This window comes from Pezoporus occidentalis, unplaced genomic scaffold (genome assembly GCF_034315485.1).
Source record: "Pezoporus occidentalis ecotype Australia unplaced genomic scaffold, CSIRO_AGI_Poc_V1 ctg55, whole genome shotgun sequence".
NCBI classification, from domain to species: Eukaryota; Metazoa; Chordata; class Aves; order Psittaciformes; family Psittacidae; genus Pezoporus; species Pezoporus occidentalis.
This window is the reverse complement of record NW_026915888.1, coordinates 3,181,599-3,199,645: the sequence shown is the minus strand read 5'-3', so window position 1 is coordinate 3,199,645 and position 18,047 is coordinate 3,181,599. Positions and strand designations below refer to the sequence as shown.

At 43.2% G+C, this 18,047-nt stretch overlaps 1 protein-coding gene across 8 annotated transcripts in view; it reads right to left on the bottom strand.

The window, feature by feature from the left end:
• Window positions 1-1,717: 1,717 nt before the first annotated feature.
• FSTL4 (follistatin like 4) overlaps window positions 1,718-18,047 on the bottom strand; it is a 391,441-nt gene continuing 375,111 nt past the window's right edge. For 7 of the 8 annotated variants that reach the window (XM_062638106.1, XM_062638103.1, XM_062638104.1 and 4 more), the window contains 6 exons: window positions 16,821-16,847; window positions 11,570-11,688; window positions 8,670-8,819; window positions 7,972-8,079; window positions 5,582-5,691; window positions 1,718-2,548 (listed from right to left, as the gene is read on the bottom strand). In XM_062638106.1, coding sequence (XP_062494090.1) covers window positions 1,846-2,548; window positions 5,582-5,691; window positions 7,972-8,079; window positions 8,670-8,819; window positions 11,570-11,688; window positions 16,821-16,847 — 1,217 coding nt within the window. In that variant the 3' untranslated portion in view covers window positions 1,718-1,845. The remainder of the gene's footprint in view (window positions 2,549-5,581; window positions 5,692-7,971; window positions 8,080-8,669; window positions 8,820-11,569; window positions 11,689-16,820; window positions 16,848-18,047) is intronic. The other variant, XM_062638109.1, reaches the window with a different exon arrangement.

Genomic DNA, 18,047 nt, shown 5'->3' with positions numbered 1-18,047 from the left:
AGGATTCAGCTCCCCTTTTTCGTCTGTCTGAACAGATTTTTACATAATCTCTATAGAACTGAAATTGTTTCAGTTACTTCAGGTCTCCAGCCATGCTAAAATGCTACTCTTCCATAAAGTTTAACATTTAAAACAGAGATCACCAGTGTTAGTCTGCACCCTTCTCATTTACAACCCCTCTGTGTGCACTGTGAAATGGGTGACTTTAAGCATCTGTGGAGGAAAGTAACTGATGTGCCACTACGTATCACGGGATGCGTTCAGTAGCTGCTTTCACAGGAACTCTGGTCAACGGGATCATTCACAAAACAAGCTGGGTCTTTCCAAAGGCTGATGGCTGGCTCCCATGGAACAGACATTTACCTTCAGAGAGAGGTTTCACCCACCTCAAGACCACATCTTCAAAGCGGTACACAGGTTACAACTGCTCTGATGCATCCGCTCATGGTGGTAGTGGTGCTCATCATTTGCACCGCCTTGCAAGCCAAGGCTGCTCCTGCCCTGATTACTTCACGGTGATGGATAGAGAAAGTTACCAAAATGCACTAGAAAACTTTTCCCATCTTCCAAATCTGCAAATGGATCCATGTTTTTATGGGAACCCAACGGAAATTTCTCAGTGCCAGCTGTTGCTCTCAAGGGTAATTCAGCTGGCTTTACATGAAGCTCTTTGCTCATAACTAACAGATAATTGACTATAAACAAGTGCAGTATAAACGGGAAGGAGAAAAAAAAATCACACATTAAAATTGTTTCCCAGGATGTCAGAAAAGAAGGAGGCAAATTAAGGCTATGACGAGAAAATGAGTGAGTTTCCTATTAAAAATACACTGTTGTTGTAAGCTACTGTTTTATGAAGAACCGAGCGACTTCAGTGCTACTAAACATTTAATGAGAGAAACCAACAATTCCTAGGAGTGTTGCTGCCTCCTGTGGGAATAACCATAACCAATCCCCTGCCCCCAAAGAGCAGATTCTGCATATTGTGCCAAGCTGACCACACTCACAAGCTGCTGAAAGACTAATGGCTCCTTCGCCACAGTACCTTTTACAAACTGACACTCCCTCAGTGTTTCTGGGCTCACTCTAATGGCCTGGATACTTCATGCCAAATTTCTCATATACAATCACACAGATATGCATTAGAAGAGGGGGGGGGACGGACTCTTAACATTGCCTTCAGCAGTACTGAGAGCAAAATCAAGCGCAGAAGAAAGCGAGCTGACAGTTGCTATTTCTGTTATGCCTCCTTCTGAAATCACATCTGTGAATCCTCCCAAAGCTGTCCTGCAGAGAAAACTGATCAGTTCTCATTAAATCACTCTCCTAGGTTTCTGTGGGTTGAAAACTGCACTCTGATGCTTAGTTTCCCTCATCATCCAAAGGTGAATTTTAACCGCAGTCCTTGCTTCTGTAGTCTCTCTGTGTTGGGGTAGGGAATGGGCAAGGTATACGGGAAAGAAAACAGATGGCTTGAGCATAACATAAAAGCTCCTCAGTATGGAAACTCAAAATGGGATTTGTTCTACAGAATCATTAGGTTTCGTGGCTTATACGGTATCTCAGTGGAGATATTATTCGCTTCTCAGCTTTGTTCTCATAACCACAAATCATACCCCAAATAAAAGACATCCCTTCAAAACCACTTCCTATTAGCAGAGCATACCTTATATTATAAAACTTGCAAGTAGACCAGTGTTGTACCATGAAGCCTATACAGGGTTTTTTTGTTTTTTTCTTATTTTTTTCCCCCCAGTGTAAAAATATACAATGCTACTGCTCAGTTGTTGCAGTGTAAAGGTCCAACCGGTACTTGCCTGCTGAAGGCTCTACTGCTATTGCCCTTCATACCTCCCCAACCCAGACCACTGTGTTACCCCTCCTTATACCTGAAACCTCACAGCGTAACGTATTTTGCCTCCCATTTATAACAAACAATGACTCTTTAGCTGGTGTAATGAGATACTGTCCAAATAATCCACTGTCTTTCATAATTCTGTTGTAGCTGCTCCAGGGCCAGTCTTTGGATGTGATAGGGTCCTTCAAATTCTTCAGTACATTCATTTTCCCCGTTGACAGCTCTACAAAAAGCACATCTGTTTGCAAATGTGAAGTAGCATATATATAGTACTGGTTGCCTTCAGTGAACGAGGGTTGAAATGTCAGATCAGATATGTGTATGTCTGTTTGTAAGTCATAAATCAATGTGATTTCCCCGCGGACAGTTAGAGCCTGGACTCTGATCCTGCCACTGTCTTCATCCGCACTGACCAAATAGCGTCCATCCGGTGAGATGTACGGCGTGCCCGAGACGTCGCTGTTGGGGCCGATGACAGCATCAGTGACACTGTCAATGATGAGCTGTGGTGACGCAGCCATCGACCTATTCTTCCTACACTGGACAAAGAAGTAACCGCCCAGGTGGGTATAAGCCATGGCCTGTGGTATGCAGCTATGGTTTCTGAAGCTGATAGTCTTGATGTGGGTCACAGTTTCCAGGTCAATTTTGTGAACTGCTGACTTCGATTTGCTAAAGATGAAACCAAACCTGAAACAGAAAACATGACACTGAAGTCATCTCTGGAGACACGGTGAGGTGCTTGAGAAAAGACAAAAGTCAGCAGAACCGGGAAACTCTATGCTGCTGGTTTTGGAAGCGTGTGCAATAATAGTGACTCTTTTCTGTAATAAATCTCTTGGTTTAGTGCTTCTAAAACATGCTAAAAGGAGGTATATACACTGCAGTTAAAATTAGCAACCTGATCCTGGAAGCCTGAATATCTGCTTGGGTATTTGCATAACATCTTCAAGAGCCGAGATCTTATTGGGAAGATCAATCTATAAACAGGAATAATAATCAAGGCCTGTGTGCTCTGTAGGCTACTGCTGACCAGCTTCGTGTGTAATCTGTTTCAGGTCTAGAAAGATGTAATTCAATATAGACTCAAGACTTCTTCAATCCCAAAGCAGGAACCTGTTCTAAACAAAGCATATCACTGCCAAGTTGGGGCCAGAGAACAACTCTGAGCTCTAGGTATAACCGCTGAGAGAAGACCATGTTCAACCTCATCTCTTAAATTACAGGACCAGTGAGTAGCTGTGATGTGTTTGCTCCCCATGGTGCCTGGGACCCAGTGACAAGGCTGAGGTGTAGGGCAGACTATGTGAAACGCCATCCTGCCAGCACAAGAAGAATGTAAAACACTTCTCAAGGAACATAACCAGGGTGCACTGATGAAAAAGGCTCTTTGTTTGCCGTCTCAAGAGAGGGCAGACAACAGTGGACACGGAATAAATGTTCTGTAAAAGATACATGCTGCAGCACACCTGACCTTTGCTGAAGATAAGAAAAGGTCAAGAATAGCCAAGAAAGGTTTCTGCTTAATTTGAGAGGGAGCCCACAGAAACAGCCTGTTTGTGTTCACCTGGATTCACAGGTCGCTGATACTGACTTACCCAAACTAATTTTACATCCAGGATCTTTTCATCCGTTCAATGCAGACAGAAAGAAATGAAGTGAGTGCTCAGTTTTGTATCCCTTCCCCTAAAGATGCAGTTTTGCTTTGTGAAATATGCACAGCAATGTCCTTGTGTGCAGATAATACACATTTTGCTTAAAACACTGCGTTTATTTCGTTATTCTTAATCCATCTGTCAAGGAGACACTCTGCAATGATTTCACTTCTAAAGAACGAGCCACTCCAGTGTATGATCCCATGAAAACCACTGGGCTGAGCCTTTCATTTTCCCATTATATTCACATCCATTAGAGAGACTTCAGGAAATATCTGCAGTGGAGACTCGCAGTGCGCTGTGTGTGGGGAAATTGGATATGACACTTGTATTTCTCCTGGATGAATGCATTTTAAGTACACTTTAAAAAATGCTTTCCCTTAACAGCATTTTTCCCCCCCTCAAGACTTCCTTAATACTTGGCCAAATGCCTGAAGTTAGAAAATGGTTCTTATCATAAACTTGAAAGAAGTGGGTCAGAATGTGTCTTACGAGCACACGGCTGCAGAAGAGGTGCAGCGCTTGCCCGCAAGCTGTGACCTGAAAACCTTGCACTTGGACAGGTTTTAATAGACAACAACCTACCCTGGGAACTAATAAAACCAGATACATTCCTAGATATCCATCTGGAACAACAGGCAGCTGCGATACATATGCAGCAATATTTGCATACAAACATTTCCTGGCTTGCAGAAGAGATTGTTTTAATAGTCACCTTCCTGGGAAATGCTGGGATTGCCACTGATTGTTTCTGAGTGGAGAATTTAGAACATAATCTCAGTTAAGTCTCATTAGACTGGGAGCAACTGTTTCTCAGTGCTGAGGGTAAGAGAATGGACAAAGATCTGGCCTTGAACAAACGCAATAGGAAACTAGGCTGAGCATTCTCTGCTTTGTACATGGAAAACTACAAACAATTAACTACACGTAGTATTTCTCATAGAAGATCATCTGTATACAGCCGATGAATCACACCGAAGCAAAAAGACAATGAAACAGAGTAAATAGTGTAATTATTCCACCTTCCTGTCTTTGAACCCAGACCATACTTTCTCATCTCAGGCTTTAGCATTCTGGAGAGTCATCTACCTTCTGGCACTACTATTAGTCATAAGGATATTTTGAAAGCAAAGTGGAAAAATGAGGTAGGGAGAAATTGAGAGTGACAGCCATGAAGTATGTCTCATTAGTTTGTGTTTCAGGAAGCAAAGTTATTTATTTTGGATCAGATTCAACACACAATCATTCAAGTGTGACCCCCCCGTCCTCAGTGTTCACTGCAGGGAACCTAAGATGAATGCAAGGAGTTACATTATCAGTTTTTGTGTGTTTAGCTTAGTTAAACTACACTGGGGACAGAAGATGGTTAGAGTTGTTATGTTAAGTAATGGTAAGTACAGTATAAATTGCTTTGCAGTTATCATCAGTTTTGATAATGTTAATGGGAGGCTTCTTGTGCCTGCTGGGAAGCAGCCGGTATTAGCCCAAGTTATTAGTATGTTAGTTACACAATCTCATTAACCACTACACCACATCAACATTCAAAACTGATGGTTCATAGAGGTGGGCTTTTTAATATGCAGTGCATATTATTTTTCTCCTCAAACCATACACCTCACACAGAGATCCAGTATTTGAACAAGTTGGAAATACATGGAAGAACCATGCTTTATGCTTCAGGCAGAATAAACCTTTACCATTTGAGGCAAGAAACCTTTGACACAGGTTTATCATGCCCAGATCCATAAAGCAGTTTTGAGGCAGGAAAGACAACTTCTTTTGGCCATCAGATTCCCAGCACAACCAAGCAGGGCAGCGTGTGGTACTTTGCATGGCTGACCAAGCTGAGGTGTGAATGCCTGCGCACGTGCTAAGGAAGCGCAGGTTTGTTTCTCGCTGTTTCATTGATTCACTGAATAACTATTAGTAATTTGCTCATCAATAAGTGTAGTTAGCTTGATCATGAATTCATTCATTCACGTTTGTAAAGTGCTGTAAGGTTCCTAGAAGGATGCCCACTAGAAGAGAGCACCATGGTCACTGTTGCCGTTCATTCAGATATTCTTACCTAACGTGATTAATAATAAGATTTGTAGGTGGTATAAAAAAATCATCCACTCCTTCAAACGGTGTGCGGATAACATGCTGCTCCTCCCCTGTGCTTGCCTCTGGTATTACCTACAACAAACACACACAAGGTTGAGGACAGGAAAAGCAGTGAGTAACGTAGAAAGGTAAATACAGATTCCATAGTCACACATGGCACCGAGCGGCTTTTCCCAGGGATGTAGTAGACTCAAATTGATTAATGACTTCAAAATACTCCTTGGTGTGGCTGTCTTGAAGAAGGTGGGCTACTAAATAGTATTTGAGGCTTGACATTTGTAAGGTAAGCAGCACACAACGTGACTTTCATAAGGTGTTTGTACCTCGAGAAAGAGCAGTCGTGCAGGAGCTGAAGTAGTATGGCAACACTAAGACCATAATTTATTCCTCACTGTCTAAAATAAACACTTATTTCATGGTCAAATTTATTAATCTCACTTATATGTGCAGATACCATTTACCAGCTTCAAGGATCAAAGACCAACTCACAGCAGATAATTATCACTTTGAAGGAGAACTGTTCATCCCTATATTGTACCATGTATAACTCAGGACAAGGTAGTGAAAGAGCCAAAGGAGGTGGAAGTTCTCAGTAGCTAAAATGTCAAATACTCAAATTGCTTGCCCAGTTCAAGATGACATTAGTCCATTCATTAGGAACTTCTGCTTCTCTAATGTGCAACAGGGGTTGCTTTCAATTTATAGCTCCGTAATTCATTAAGGAAGTGTTAAACCCCTACAAAGTGTAGTTCAGACAGCTGTTCTGGTCGTGCCATTTAGATTTCTTCCAATTAGACTGCTCAAGAAAGATGCCCTCTCTTGCACAGGGCTTTCACAAGGCCAGACATTTGCTTCCCACAAGCCAATAATGGCTAAACAACAGCATCCCATTAGTCGGCTGCATGGGCTGTTTGATAAATCCCTGACTTCCAAAGAACGAGTGGGAATTTAGATCAAGCTCAGCAGAAGCATCTTTGTTAAAAGAAGATGTTTTATTGCATGTCTGCATCTAAACCACTGCAGGTTAAGAATGAACTTCGCCAGATGAGTCACTGCCCACCTTTTGGGAAAGAAGGTTGGAAAAAAGGAGAGATCTGCTGCTGCTGCTGCTGTTAATCTCACTGCCTACATAAGCAACTGCACTTCATAAACATAACAGAAAGGACTACCTTAGAGCTGGAGCCTTATAACAAGTTTCCAACTGTGCAGGTGGCCTGTTCTTCTTAATAATCACATGCTTGCACCATGTCTCCTTTAATTACAGAAACCCCTCACAGCTGGATGGAGGAAATTAAGTCAGAGAGGGTAAAGAGAGCCAATTTGATCTCCTTATACCCTGTACAGGAAACTGCTCATCCCCAGGTGAGCCAAGCTGGAGCACTGCCTCAGAAACCTTCATTTATCTGTCCCTGTTCTGGTTTTGGTGTCTTTCCCTGAAAATGCCCACGTTTTGCTGCTAGTCTATTCTTTGCTAGGAAAAGCCAGCAGGCTGCAGCCATTATCACAGACGAAGCATGTGGCTGGTGGGGAGGGTTTGTCCCACCTTCACGGGGCAGCATCCCCACGAAGAACACAGACTCCAGATTTATAGGTTTTTAGGTCAGAAAGCACAGCCAACCTTCTCTGCTGATGGGGAATGTTTGCATGCAGACTTACAAGCAAATGCTTCTGGTAGAAGGAGTATCCACATGACACCTATGCTGCCAGGAATCAAGTGCCAGAAAATAACTGCTAGAGCAGGGTGTGCCTAGCTGGATCACATCAGCTCTGGAGTCAACTCTGTCATATGACATATAGCAGCAGCAAAATGCCCAGTTAGATGCCAACACTTCGTGTTTCTGTACCATCAACAGACGAATGGATCCCCCAGGGCAATCCAGATATAGAAGTTCATTCAGTTGTCCAAACCTATGTGCATTACTGTGCCCCAGTATCACTGTGTGTCTGATGGTGCTGAGCATGGAGGAGCTCTGGGGACCCCAATGGCATCCTCCTTGGGCCCTGGAGCATGGCAAGCTTACACTGCTCGCAGTCAGCTGCCAGCCCTTGCTGTACAACTTACAGCACTTGGCTCTGTCATCAGCCTTAAAACAGAACAGACCTTGGCAACAAAGCGGTCCTGCTGCCAGCCTACGGCACAGGCATTGCTGAAAAACAAATTAAACAGCAGGAAAAATATGGGAGGATGGACGGAGGAGGGATGAATAAAACACACTAGGTATGCAAATGAAAGAGCAGCTTTATAGCCAGGCCATTAAAAGCTGTTAATTACCTGCAACCAACCAGGCACCAGCTTGCTACCAATGATGCCAAGCCAAGGAAGGGCAAAGGCTCAGGTGCATAAGGACTTACCTGCAGCGTTGGTGAGGATTTCCGCATGTCACCCCAGCTAAGCACCCACACTTGGTCGTGGGACTTATCATAATGTAATTTGGTTGGTAATGGGTCAACATCCAAGGACTTAAAAAAACAGAGACAGGTATTTACACAGTGACCCAAATGCACATCACAAATGTTATACGGGTTTACTGCAGACATTCCCATGCATCACTGTTACACCCATTGCGCAGCTTCACCTTCAGATCAATTGAGAAATCAGCAGCAGAACCAGCAGTAGAAAAATCTAGCTGCTCGGTGCTGTTTCCTAGCTAGGCATCATTCCATCTTATGCTCTTACTTATAGCCAGTAGACCAGGGACCAATTTCTGCTTGAGTTATACCCACACCAGTTCATTCTTCCCACCCTGCTTATGACTGAGGTCAGGCAGCGGCTCAATGAGCGTGAGCCAGAAATTCATCCTAGTGCTATATTACCACACTAGCTGCAAGCCTGGCTGCAGATGCACCCCTGGGACTATGATATCCAACACATAAAGGAGTTTCTTTCCTGCTAGCAAGTTTACAGAACAGAAATGACACAGTGTGACCCCATGGGTGAAAGCAACACAGGCCCAAGCGGTGTCAGCAGCTCCACTGAGCAAAGATCAACTTTTCTTGTCCCATACCAAGTCTTTTGCCACCAGTGAATAAAGACTTCCCCTAATAAGTACCTGTATGGCTTTCTGAGTCTGGATATCAATTATCATTACTCTACTGAGCTTAGGCTGCGTCGCATAAATGTACTTGTCTCTGACATTGACTGCTGAAGCCCAGAGGCAGGACTGAGTGCCTTCACCTTCCACTTTAGGACAGATCTCTTCCTGAGGGGGGAAAAAGAAGAGGAGAAAAGGTTTAATTTGTACAAGTTCAGGGTCTGGAGCAGCAAGAAGCTTAGCTTGAAAACCATAAGAAAAAAAATCCCTGGGGATTCCATTAGGATGATATTTACCCCCTTCTTTTCCCTTAAAAACAGGAAATAATTAGTTTATCACATACCACACTGCAGCCTGGCTCTACCCAGTAACATTAAATAGCTGGACCTCCTGCAAACTCACCCTGAATTTAAATAACCGCAGTGTCTATGTGGATCTATCTTTGAAGTACAGCGTGGCTCATCGAGACTTGGAATGCTGTCAGGATTTATTAGCAATAGAAATATCACTCCGTGCTTTGAAAAAACCAGTGATTTACATTAACTGAATCACAGCTTCATATTTTTCATCAAGTCGTCATTTTCAGCCCAGGGCAGTGTGCTCTGAGATGCTGGTGCTCAGGGAAACAGTGGCAAAACAAGCAGAGTTCTGCCGTCTATTGCTCCACCACAGACACTTCCCCTGTTCAAAAGGAACCAAATCTTGCTGCTTCGGACCAAATCCTGTTCACAGCTGCCTGATGCCATTATTTTGACTCTGATCCTCACTGAGTCCTGTACAAAACTGGTATTAGCTTTAGCAGGAGCTCACTGGTACCCTGAGTTGGAAGAGTCACACATAATCTCACCAACAAACTGCGTGTTGGCTACTCTTTGTTGCTCTCCCTTCTGTTGAGCTGCTTTATGGGAAAGAGCTTTTGTGTGGGAGTGGGCTGTGGTGTAGGAACAAGGGTAAAACAAAATGAACACATCTATACTTCAGTGAGCAAAAGTGCTGGGTTTAAAACCTGTCAATACAACAGCTGGGTCACTTTGAATAACGGCACAACCTCCCTAGAGGGGAGGCAGTTAGAGCAGCACAGCTTGTTCAGGGAAAGGGGAAAACAATGCCAACACCACGTCTATATCAGAGTGATGGTTATGGATGAGGATTTCACCCCTAAGCAGCACAGCTCTGTTGGTTTACCTTGGTGGAGACTGGTTGAAGATACAAGACTCAACAGCTTGGCTGCATCTTCCTTTTCTACGCTCCTGCAGGTGAAAAGATGCTACAAAAGCCCAGCCCTGAGCTTCCAGCAGCCACAAACAGAGCCAAGCACCCAACAGCCTCCAAACCACCCTCCTCATCCTCGGCTCTGCACTGGGGCTTAGGCTCTCACAACACGCCATCCACCCAGAGCAAGGGGAGCAGGGAAATGGCACCACTTTCTGCTACAGTGCTCAGCTGCTCTATCTGCTTTTGTGCCTCTAACAGCAAATGAAGAAACCTCCTGAGGCTGCAGGCTGGTGTCAGTGTCTATGTGACAAACACTCAAGACACTAAAAGGGAAAAAGAAGGGAAAAGGCCAGTCCTCCCTATATCAAGGGAAAGGGCCCTATGATACCGGTAGGAAACCCTTAGATGTCTCTCTGAAAGGCAGCCAAGTAATGACATTAAAAATCCCTTTCCTGCCCACCACTGTGCTGGCATTATTTCCTTAAGTGCCCTTTCTCCTTTGTTCTCTTCAGGCTGTTTCTCCAGAACCACCTCTTCGATATTTACAGCTCTTGGGGAAAAAAGAAACACAAGATTTCTGTCTCTGTGTAGCAACAGCTCAAGCGCGGCTCCATGATACTAACCCAGTGCTGGGGTAAGCATCAGTCTGGATTTCTCCTAAGGTACATGAAAATCCAGTGGGGAAACCCCCAACAGTATCAACCACAACTTTATGGGTATCTAAAAAGTACTGAATGCAGACTCAGGAGGAGATCCTGATCCATGGCACCAGAGCCCAGCCCAGCCTTTGGGGCTCATGATAGTGACTGTCCCCTTTCATCCCTCACAAAACAAACAGCAAGGCCGAGTCCTTTTCTTCAGGAGGTAGCCACATTCTCAGCTTCTCCTTTTAGAAACACCCACTAAATAAAGGAGTGACTGAAAAAGCGTTTCTGGATGTATTTCTGCCCCTGTGTTTTAGAAGAATTCACAGATCCATGAGCATACACATGGTGTATGTTACCACACAGGGGTACATAACAGAGGTCACTAAGAACACTGCCCGCACAGCACCCCAGGCACATGTTATCCCCCTTGTCATGTTGAGCTCCACCGTGCACAAGGCTGTGCTTGACATTCACTGACACCTGAACACGTTCTTGTGATTTCCTACAGCAGGGGTGGGTGAACCCGGTCCTGGCAGGAAATGCTGGGCAGCAAACAAGGATGACACAGGTCTGCAGCTCAGCGGCGGTAGATGCAGAGGGCCAGCACGACACAAACATCTTCTGTGCATCCTGACCTACCTCCCTGCTGCAGTTTAATCTGGGAAACTACTTCTAAAGAGCAGAAAGTGGCCAACTCCTTTGCCTATCAGTAAAAGGGGACAGTGAGTGATGCGTGCATCTTGCTGCTGCTGACTTTGGTACTTTCTCTAACAGCCCAGTTACCACTTTTGGGCATGGATACGCAAACAGGCCAAGTGGAAGCCTTTGCCTACATTTTGACATGATAACCAGGCAAATTCTCTGCAGTGTGTCAGTAATCCTCCATGTCAGTCTTATAACTTATGTGGTTCCCTTAATTTTCAAGAGGAGGAGATGATGCGCCTCAGGGATGCCACACGAAGCCCACCAAGCTCTAACATCACTGTGTCCTTTAGCAACAACAACCTTTGAAGAGATTAAGAGCTGTCAGCTGCAGCTGCTGGGTTTAGGACTTACATAACTTGTGAAAATCCTCTCTTCGGGCCTGATGTGTCTCCGGATTTCACATTCGTTTGGCTGAAGGACTGTGATCCCATCATCAGAAAAGACATAGAACATATTCCCAACACTCAGGCCTTGAAGGGGGATAAAGGAAAAGAAGCGGGAATGTTTTTGGTATGTATCCATAGCTGTTAGGACTTAGTTAAGAAGCCTTCCTCCTCCCCCAACAAGCAGAATCTGCCTCACATAAAGGTTGGTTGGTTGGATGCAGTCGGTGCATTCACAAAATCAAACTTCATGTCACAACAAGGGCTTCAAGAAGTGAAGAGGTACAGACACGTTCAAAAATGCCTTGCCTTGGTGGCGGTGCTTGTACACAAATAACTCTGTCCAGGTCTTGTGCGTATATACCAAAGCCAGATTTGATACCAAGAAGCCCCTGCATTGCATCGGTCACTCCCTCAGGTTATGACTATGGTTTTTCTATGATTTCACTAAAACCAGCTTGCTAATAATTTGAGAACTGCAGGAGAAGCTTCAGCTAAAACTAACCTGAAGGTTATCCTGTTACAGGTAACTTGACTGTGATGTAAAATGGAAGTGCTCCGTATCCAAAAAGATCTCTATTTCCCCATGTTCTGGAGCTACCTGCATGAGCCTAACTATAGCCACCAAAACAAACACATTTTTGAAGTCTTGCAAACTGTAATTCACAAATGTGGAGTAGTTCAGCATCGCAACAGCATTCATTTATCCAACTGGGGCATTCCAGGAGATTTGGAAAACTGGCTGCCTGTCATTGCTTTGCTGTGAGGAGGTTGTATTTCATTACTTCTGCCATGCAGAAATGCCTTAAAACACCAATAATTTGGTTGTTCTCCAGCTACATGCAATTGCAGCAATGAGCACCTTTAAGAAATGGTCAGGATCTTTTCAAGCAGTCTAGTTAGAAAGATCCAGGAGTCATTTCATCTTTTCCACCACCACCACTAAGTGTTTGCCATGACCACTGTCACCCTGTAACATTGATAGTGTACTTATCTGCTAATGATATAGTGATGTGAGAATTTGTAATTTCTAATTAATTACATTTTACCCATGGAGAAATAAGGTCCTGGTTCTACAGGCCTGAATAGCATTCAGCCTTACAATTCCCTTGGCTGCTCCAGTGATGGCAGCTCCAGACACTGCTCACATCTACAGTTTCCCCCACCTCTTAAGTGTTTGCAGGACCGAGGTCTCAATCATCACCAAACCTCCACTATAACAACATGTATAATTTGGACAAATGCATTTTGGGGAAATTTTAATCAATTCCATAGTATTTAGAAAGGCCAGAAGTAGTTTTATTTGGTGCTTAAACCCCCTCTTTTTGTGCCAAGTAAGGGGCTTCAGAGCACAAAGCCTCAGCACGTGGTGTTTGCTGTACTGACAATGTTCAAGCTGAGTCTCCCTAAACCATACCACAGAAATACCCCAGTTAGGGCATCAGGCGGGTACAGGAGCCACGATCCTTAAATGTGATGCCACAGTGAGGGATCATGCATGTAGGAAAAGAGGTACTGAACTTCCATCAAAACCAAGTTATCTTTATGGACTAAGGGCTCACTTCTCCCAAGTACGTTGTTAAAACATTTCATTTGGGCACTTTGGACCAAAATCTGCGCTCACAGCATGCACACAACTCCCACCTCCTTCAGTGGGACTTGAGTGAACACATCAGAGGGCAGAGTTTGACCCTGGCCTGAATGAGTGCACATATTGCCATGAGTAAAGGATTTTAATCCTAGAAAGTGGAAACAGGCAGGCAACGAATTATGACTGTTGTGAAGATGCTCATTATTATTTTCATGCACGATAGTAGCGTGATTTCATCTGATGAGCCTGTAACAATGAGGGTGTGTTTCAGAACTAAGGCTACAATTAGTCACAGAAGTACTTTGATAATTATTTTACCCCATTACGTTTCGAGTTAGTGACTTGGCAAGTCCCACACTTTATTTTACAGTCAAATGAGTGCAAGTTTTAATACTGACTGGCTTAAAATATGATCCAAACAGCATCCAGTGCTCTCTTTTAAAAAGAGCTTACCAAATGCTTTTTTTAGAGAGTAATCCTCACACTGATTTTTAGACAAGGCAGTTTTCTCATCAGCCAAACCGCGTGTTTTATTGTGACTTATGAATTATTCGCCGAGTCCTGGTTGGGGTACATCTCTAACCAATCTCATGGACATCGGTAAAACAGACTGTGCTCTTGGTTCTACTGCTGCAGCTCCTGGGTCTGGGGAATTATTTCAGTACAGAAGTGGGCAATGGGGAATTTTGCAGAGCTGTGTTATTTATAGTAGTGAGGCAGGTACCAGATTGGAAACTGGGGGAGTGATGAGAAACGTTTTTCTTTCCCTTTTTAATTGAAGACATCAGTTTGGATGACACAACTAGCTCCAAAACTAATGGCTTTATAAAAGGCAGCATACTTCATCTGTGTAGCAAAAACCATCACGTAACGAAACCCCCATTAAGAACAGGGACGGTTTCCTAACCATAACAATTCTTATTTGAACCATTCTAGATGAAGTTGATTCTAACATCTTTATTTCAAGCACTTCAGGAGGACACCTGATGACAACCAGAGCTGAACACAGTCTCCAACTGAGTGTACTTTTGTATTTCCCTACTTGGAGATCAAAGGGCAAATTTGTCACTGTGGAGTAATTTCCTCTGACTTCAACCTTGAATAATTTGCCTCAATTTAACCTGAATGCTTGGAAGCATTTTAGAACTTAAATTTAGTTACAAAAAGGCTTTCGGCTTTTAAAGTACATACATTCCTATACTGATGATTGCCTGCTGGCTCAGTATGCTCCCTTTACCCAGGTATAAAGCAAGCAACACTCGCTGCAGACATGAACACTGACATGAAATAAATCTCTGCCTCACACTTGGGCTACTTGTAGCTTCATCTGTGCAAAATTCAAGTCTGGTTTGTACATTGAGTAAATATTGCACGTGCTTCCAGTTCCATGTTTAACCGGCTGGTCACGCTATGTGCACTCATGTTTTGAGGTCTAACCTGTGCGTGGCCTGTGAAGGCTTTTGAGGACAGACTGATAGACTGAATTTTGTTAATCACTTGTGTTAATTTACTTGTTACTTTGACTTGCAGCAACAGCTTGTCTTACACAATATTCTGCCTAGGTATTTCCCCGATAGCTTTAGTTACTACAGACCTTGTGGGCACTAGGGTGTGATCATTTTAAGGGAGCTCAAGTCTACCAATCCATTTGTTAATACTGCTACTCACAGATAAGTTTTTATTTTAATGGAATTAAAAGAATACATTAAAATGTAAAGCCAAAAATACCATTCCTCTCTTCCAGCTTTTTCTGTGCCAAGATTTCACATGCTAAAGGACATTTGATGGATTCTTTGTCTACAATGAACGTGCTGATCAACTACTATAGAACAACACGGGAATAAACCTACTCTAAAGATACTGAATTGCTTAGGAACATCAACAGTAAATCTGCTTTTACTGCTCACGTTTTCCTTGTACATTGCTCATACTTGAATTTGCAATGTTGATAAGCAGCAAGTTCATATTGTTTAGCAGAATTATAGTAAAAATTTCTGCAACCAACTTCTTAGTTGGTTCTTTAAATATTACTACTACATCTGGTAGGGTTATCCAACTCCTTTATAAAGGAGCATAAGGGATGCAGCATAGAAACAGCCATGTAGCATCCTGCAGATGAGGCTGGACTGATTAGATGCACTAGAGATTTCACTCCAAGCAGAAGGGAAATAGCAATTCTTAGTGCCTATAATGCCATTTACAGGAACATCAGCAGTGAAGAGATACACTTCAGTGCCGTGCACCAGCCACTTGTAGGTGGCATATTTGGGAATAAGTGCTGGAGAGCTATCTTAGGCTGCTGTGCCACATCTCATGACCTCCAGCCTGCTGCATCTACTGCAGGAATGTGTCTGCAGCAGGCAGTGGGACACAGGTATGCATGGGGTGTTTGCATACCTGGCCGAGGTTGCACCGGTCACTAAGGGCTGGCACTTCTCTTCTGCCCCTACAATCCTTTGGGTCAAGCCACAGCAATCCAGAAAGCTCCAAGCCAAAGGCATGAAGCGCAGCTGTCATTTTGGGTACCTGGAGGCACTACATATGAAAGGGTCTTTGCACCTTCCAAAGGCACAGTGCGTGGGGAGCCCTTCTTGGAGGACCACCAGGAGGGAGAGGTGTTTGCAGGAGGCAAGGGGACACGGTCAAGAGCAGTTTGTAAGTGCACAGGGGTTCCCCACAAAGCTGGAAGGACACCAAGATCCCAACTTCCTCATATGCAACTGGCGCATGCAAGAACTGGCTTATGCTTGGACTTCAACCCAAGAACCTTCCTCTGGTGAGGAACACACAGCCTCGAGGAGCCAGAGGCTGCGCTCCCCATCGAGGCACTTACAGAGGTGCTTCAGAGCTCCTTGGGCCTCTGCACAATGCACCTTACTGTGCATTTAGGACATTATGATGCACAAAATCAAACACATTTTCATTTCAAGTGCCTCCATAGTATCTCTGAGTCAATTAGCTGGTTAGGAGGGTGTTTGATTTTCTAATTTGGCTTCCAAGACACACAGATGTTGACCTTGCACAGGGCACACTGTACATCTGATCAAACTAGAGATCTTAATTGCCAATTAAAACAAGGAGAAGTGGGGCAACCTTTACTCTGCATTGATTTAAAGGACAGAAGGAAGCAAAACCTGTTGTGGGGTGGCTTTTTTTTGTCTGCCTAACAGTCAAGAACACAATTTTTGTTGCTTAGTAAACATCACTACACGCTACTGAGGAGGAAGAGCTTGAATTGCTTGCTTAAAATGCAGTCTATTGGATTTATGTCCTACTTGTTCAATTATGGTAATTCGGGAGCACTTCTGACACTCGTGCAATTGTTAATGCAGCTTGAGAATCTTCAGGCTACTCACACTTGGGGCACTTTATATAAAATTTCCATTTTTACATATTTTATGGTCATCTATTATTTCTTAGTGGGAAAGTATCAGAAGGCACGATTTATATTACGAGAGCGATATCTCTTCTCAGAATAGTTTAGCTTTTAAATGTCTGGTCTCTACTTAATCTGGTAACTGTGAAAGCTGATAGAGTTAGCAGCAAGTCAGTGGAGAATGGCCCATCATGGAATTATTAAAGCAGACAAGCACATTATCACTACGACAAAAGAACTTTACTGCAGTACCTTCCTCTCGCCACAGTATGTTTGCAACTGCAGCATCAGAAAATTGGGGAAGCCAGAAAATAATCAGGAACAGAAAAAAAAACAAAACAATGTCAAAATTGTCATTGTAGCAAGAAACTGAATTAACACTCATGTTTACAGGAACTGTTTCATTTGTGAACCCTTTGTAACATTCATTCAAATAATACCAGGAAAGAGAGAGAGTTCTAAATACATTTGCTCCTTCCAGAGACAACTTTGAACCTTTGACATAGGCAAAATCCTACCTCAAATGAAGCCTGTACATAGATCTTACTAAAGAGAAGGTGTTACCTTCAAACGTAATGTACATGTATGTTTTCTGTACAGGTTCAATCAGGAAACATCACACCTTTCAGAAGCCTGAGACTGGCAGTTAAGGCAGCTACACACTGTGCTGCCTTTCTTTGTGGAATTTCATGCAACTACGTTCTGTTTTAGGATTCAAATACTTTTTGAAAGCACACCTGCATTTGAATTTCTGTTTTAGATAGATCCAATTATTTCTCACCATACTGCAATTTCCCTTGCTCAAGTATTCAAGGGAAAACGAGCAATATTAACAAGAGTACATAAATCTATTTAATGAGGAATAGAATATATTTTCCAAAGACTCATCATGAGAGCACATATTTATGGCTAACTTCGTTTTCAATTCTTGCTCGACATTAACAGCCAGAAAAGTAGCAAAAATCCCATTTGCACCTAACCTTTTAGTATCCCCATAAACCCAAGCAATCTCCCAAGTAGTTAAGAGAGCAGAATTAGGAAGAATCAGGCCACTGGGAGCTTTTCCACTGAGGCAACTGATCACCTCCTCCATTAATTGTGTTGCAGGGACAGTGCGGTCAAGATAACATTGCCACACTCCTACGGGACACATGCGGCTCAGAGCGGCTGGGGGAATATTTGTCTTGGAAGTGGAAGATAATTTCACACCGAGGGAAGCCTGTTTTGTTGGTTAGTGACGTAAATGCAGGGAAAATCAATAATTCAAACAGAACATTTCCCAAGCATCTAAATATCTGAGAACTTCACCTCGTAATTGGCTTTAACAGCAGAAATCAAAGAAGTTCATTTTCTGAAACCACATATAATTTGACATAATACTAGGTTTGGGATTCTCTGATATCTAAAACTAGTGCAAATCTGTTACTTTATTAAAGACGTTACCTGTACCATATCCATACATTTTTGGCACATAAAAGG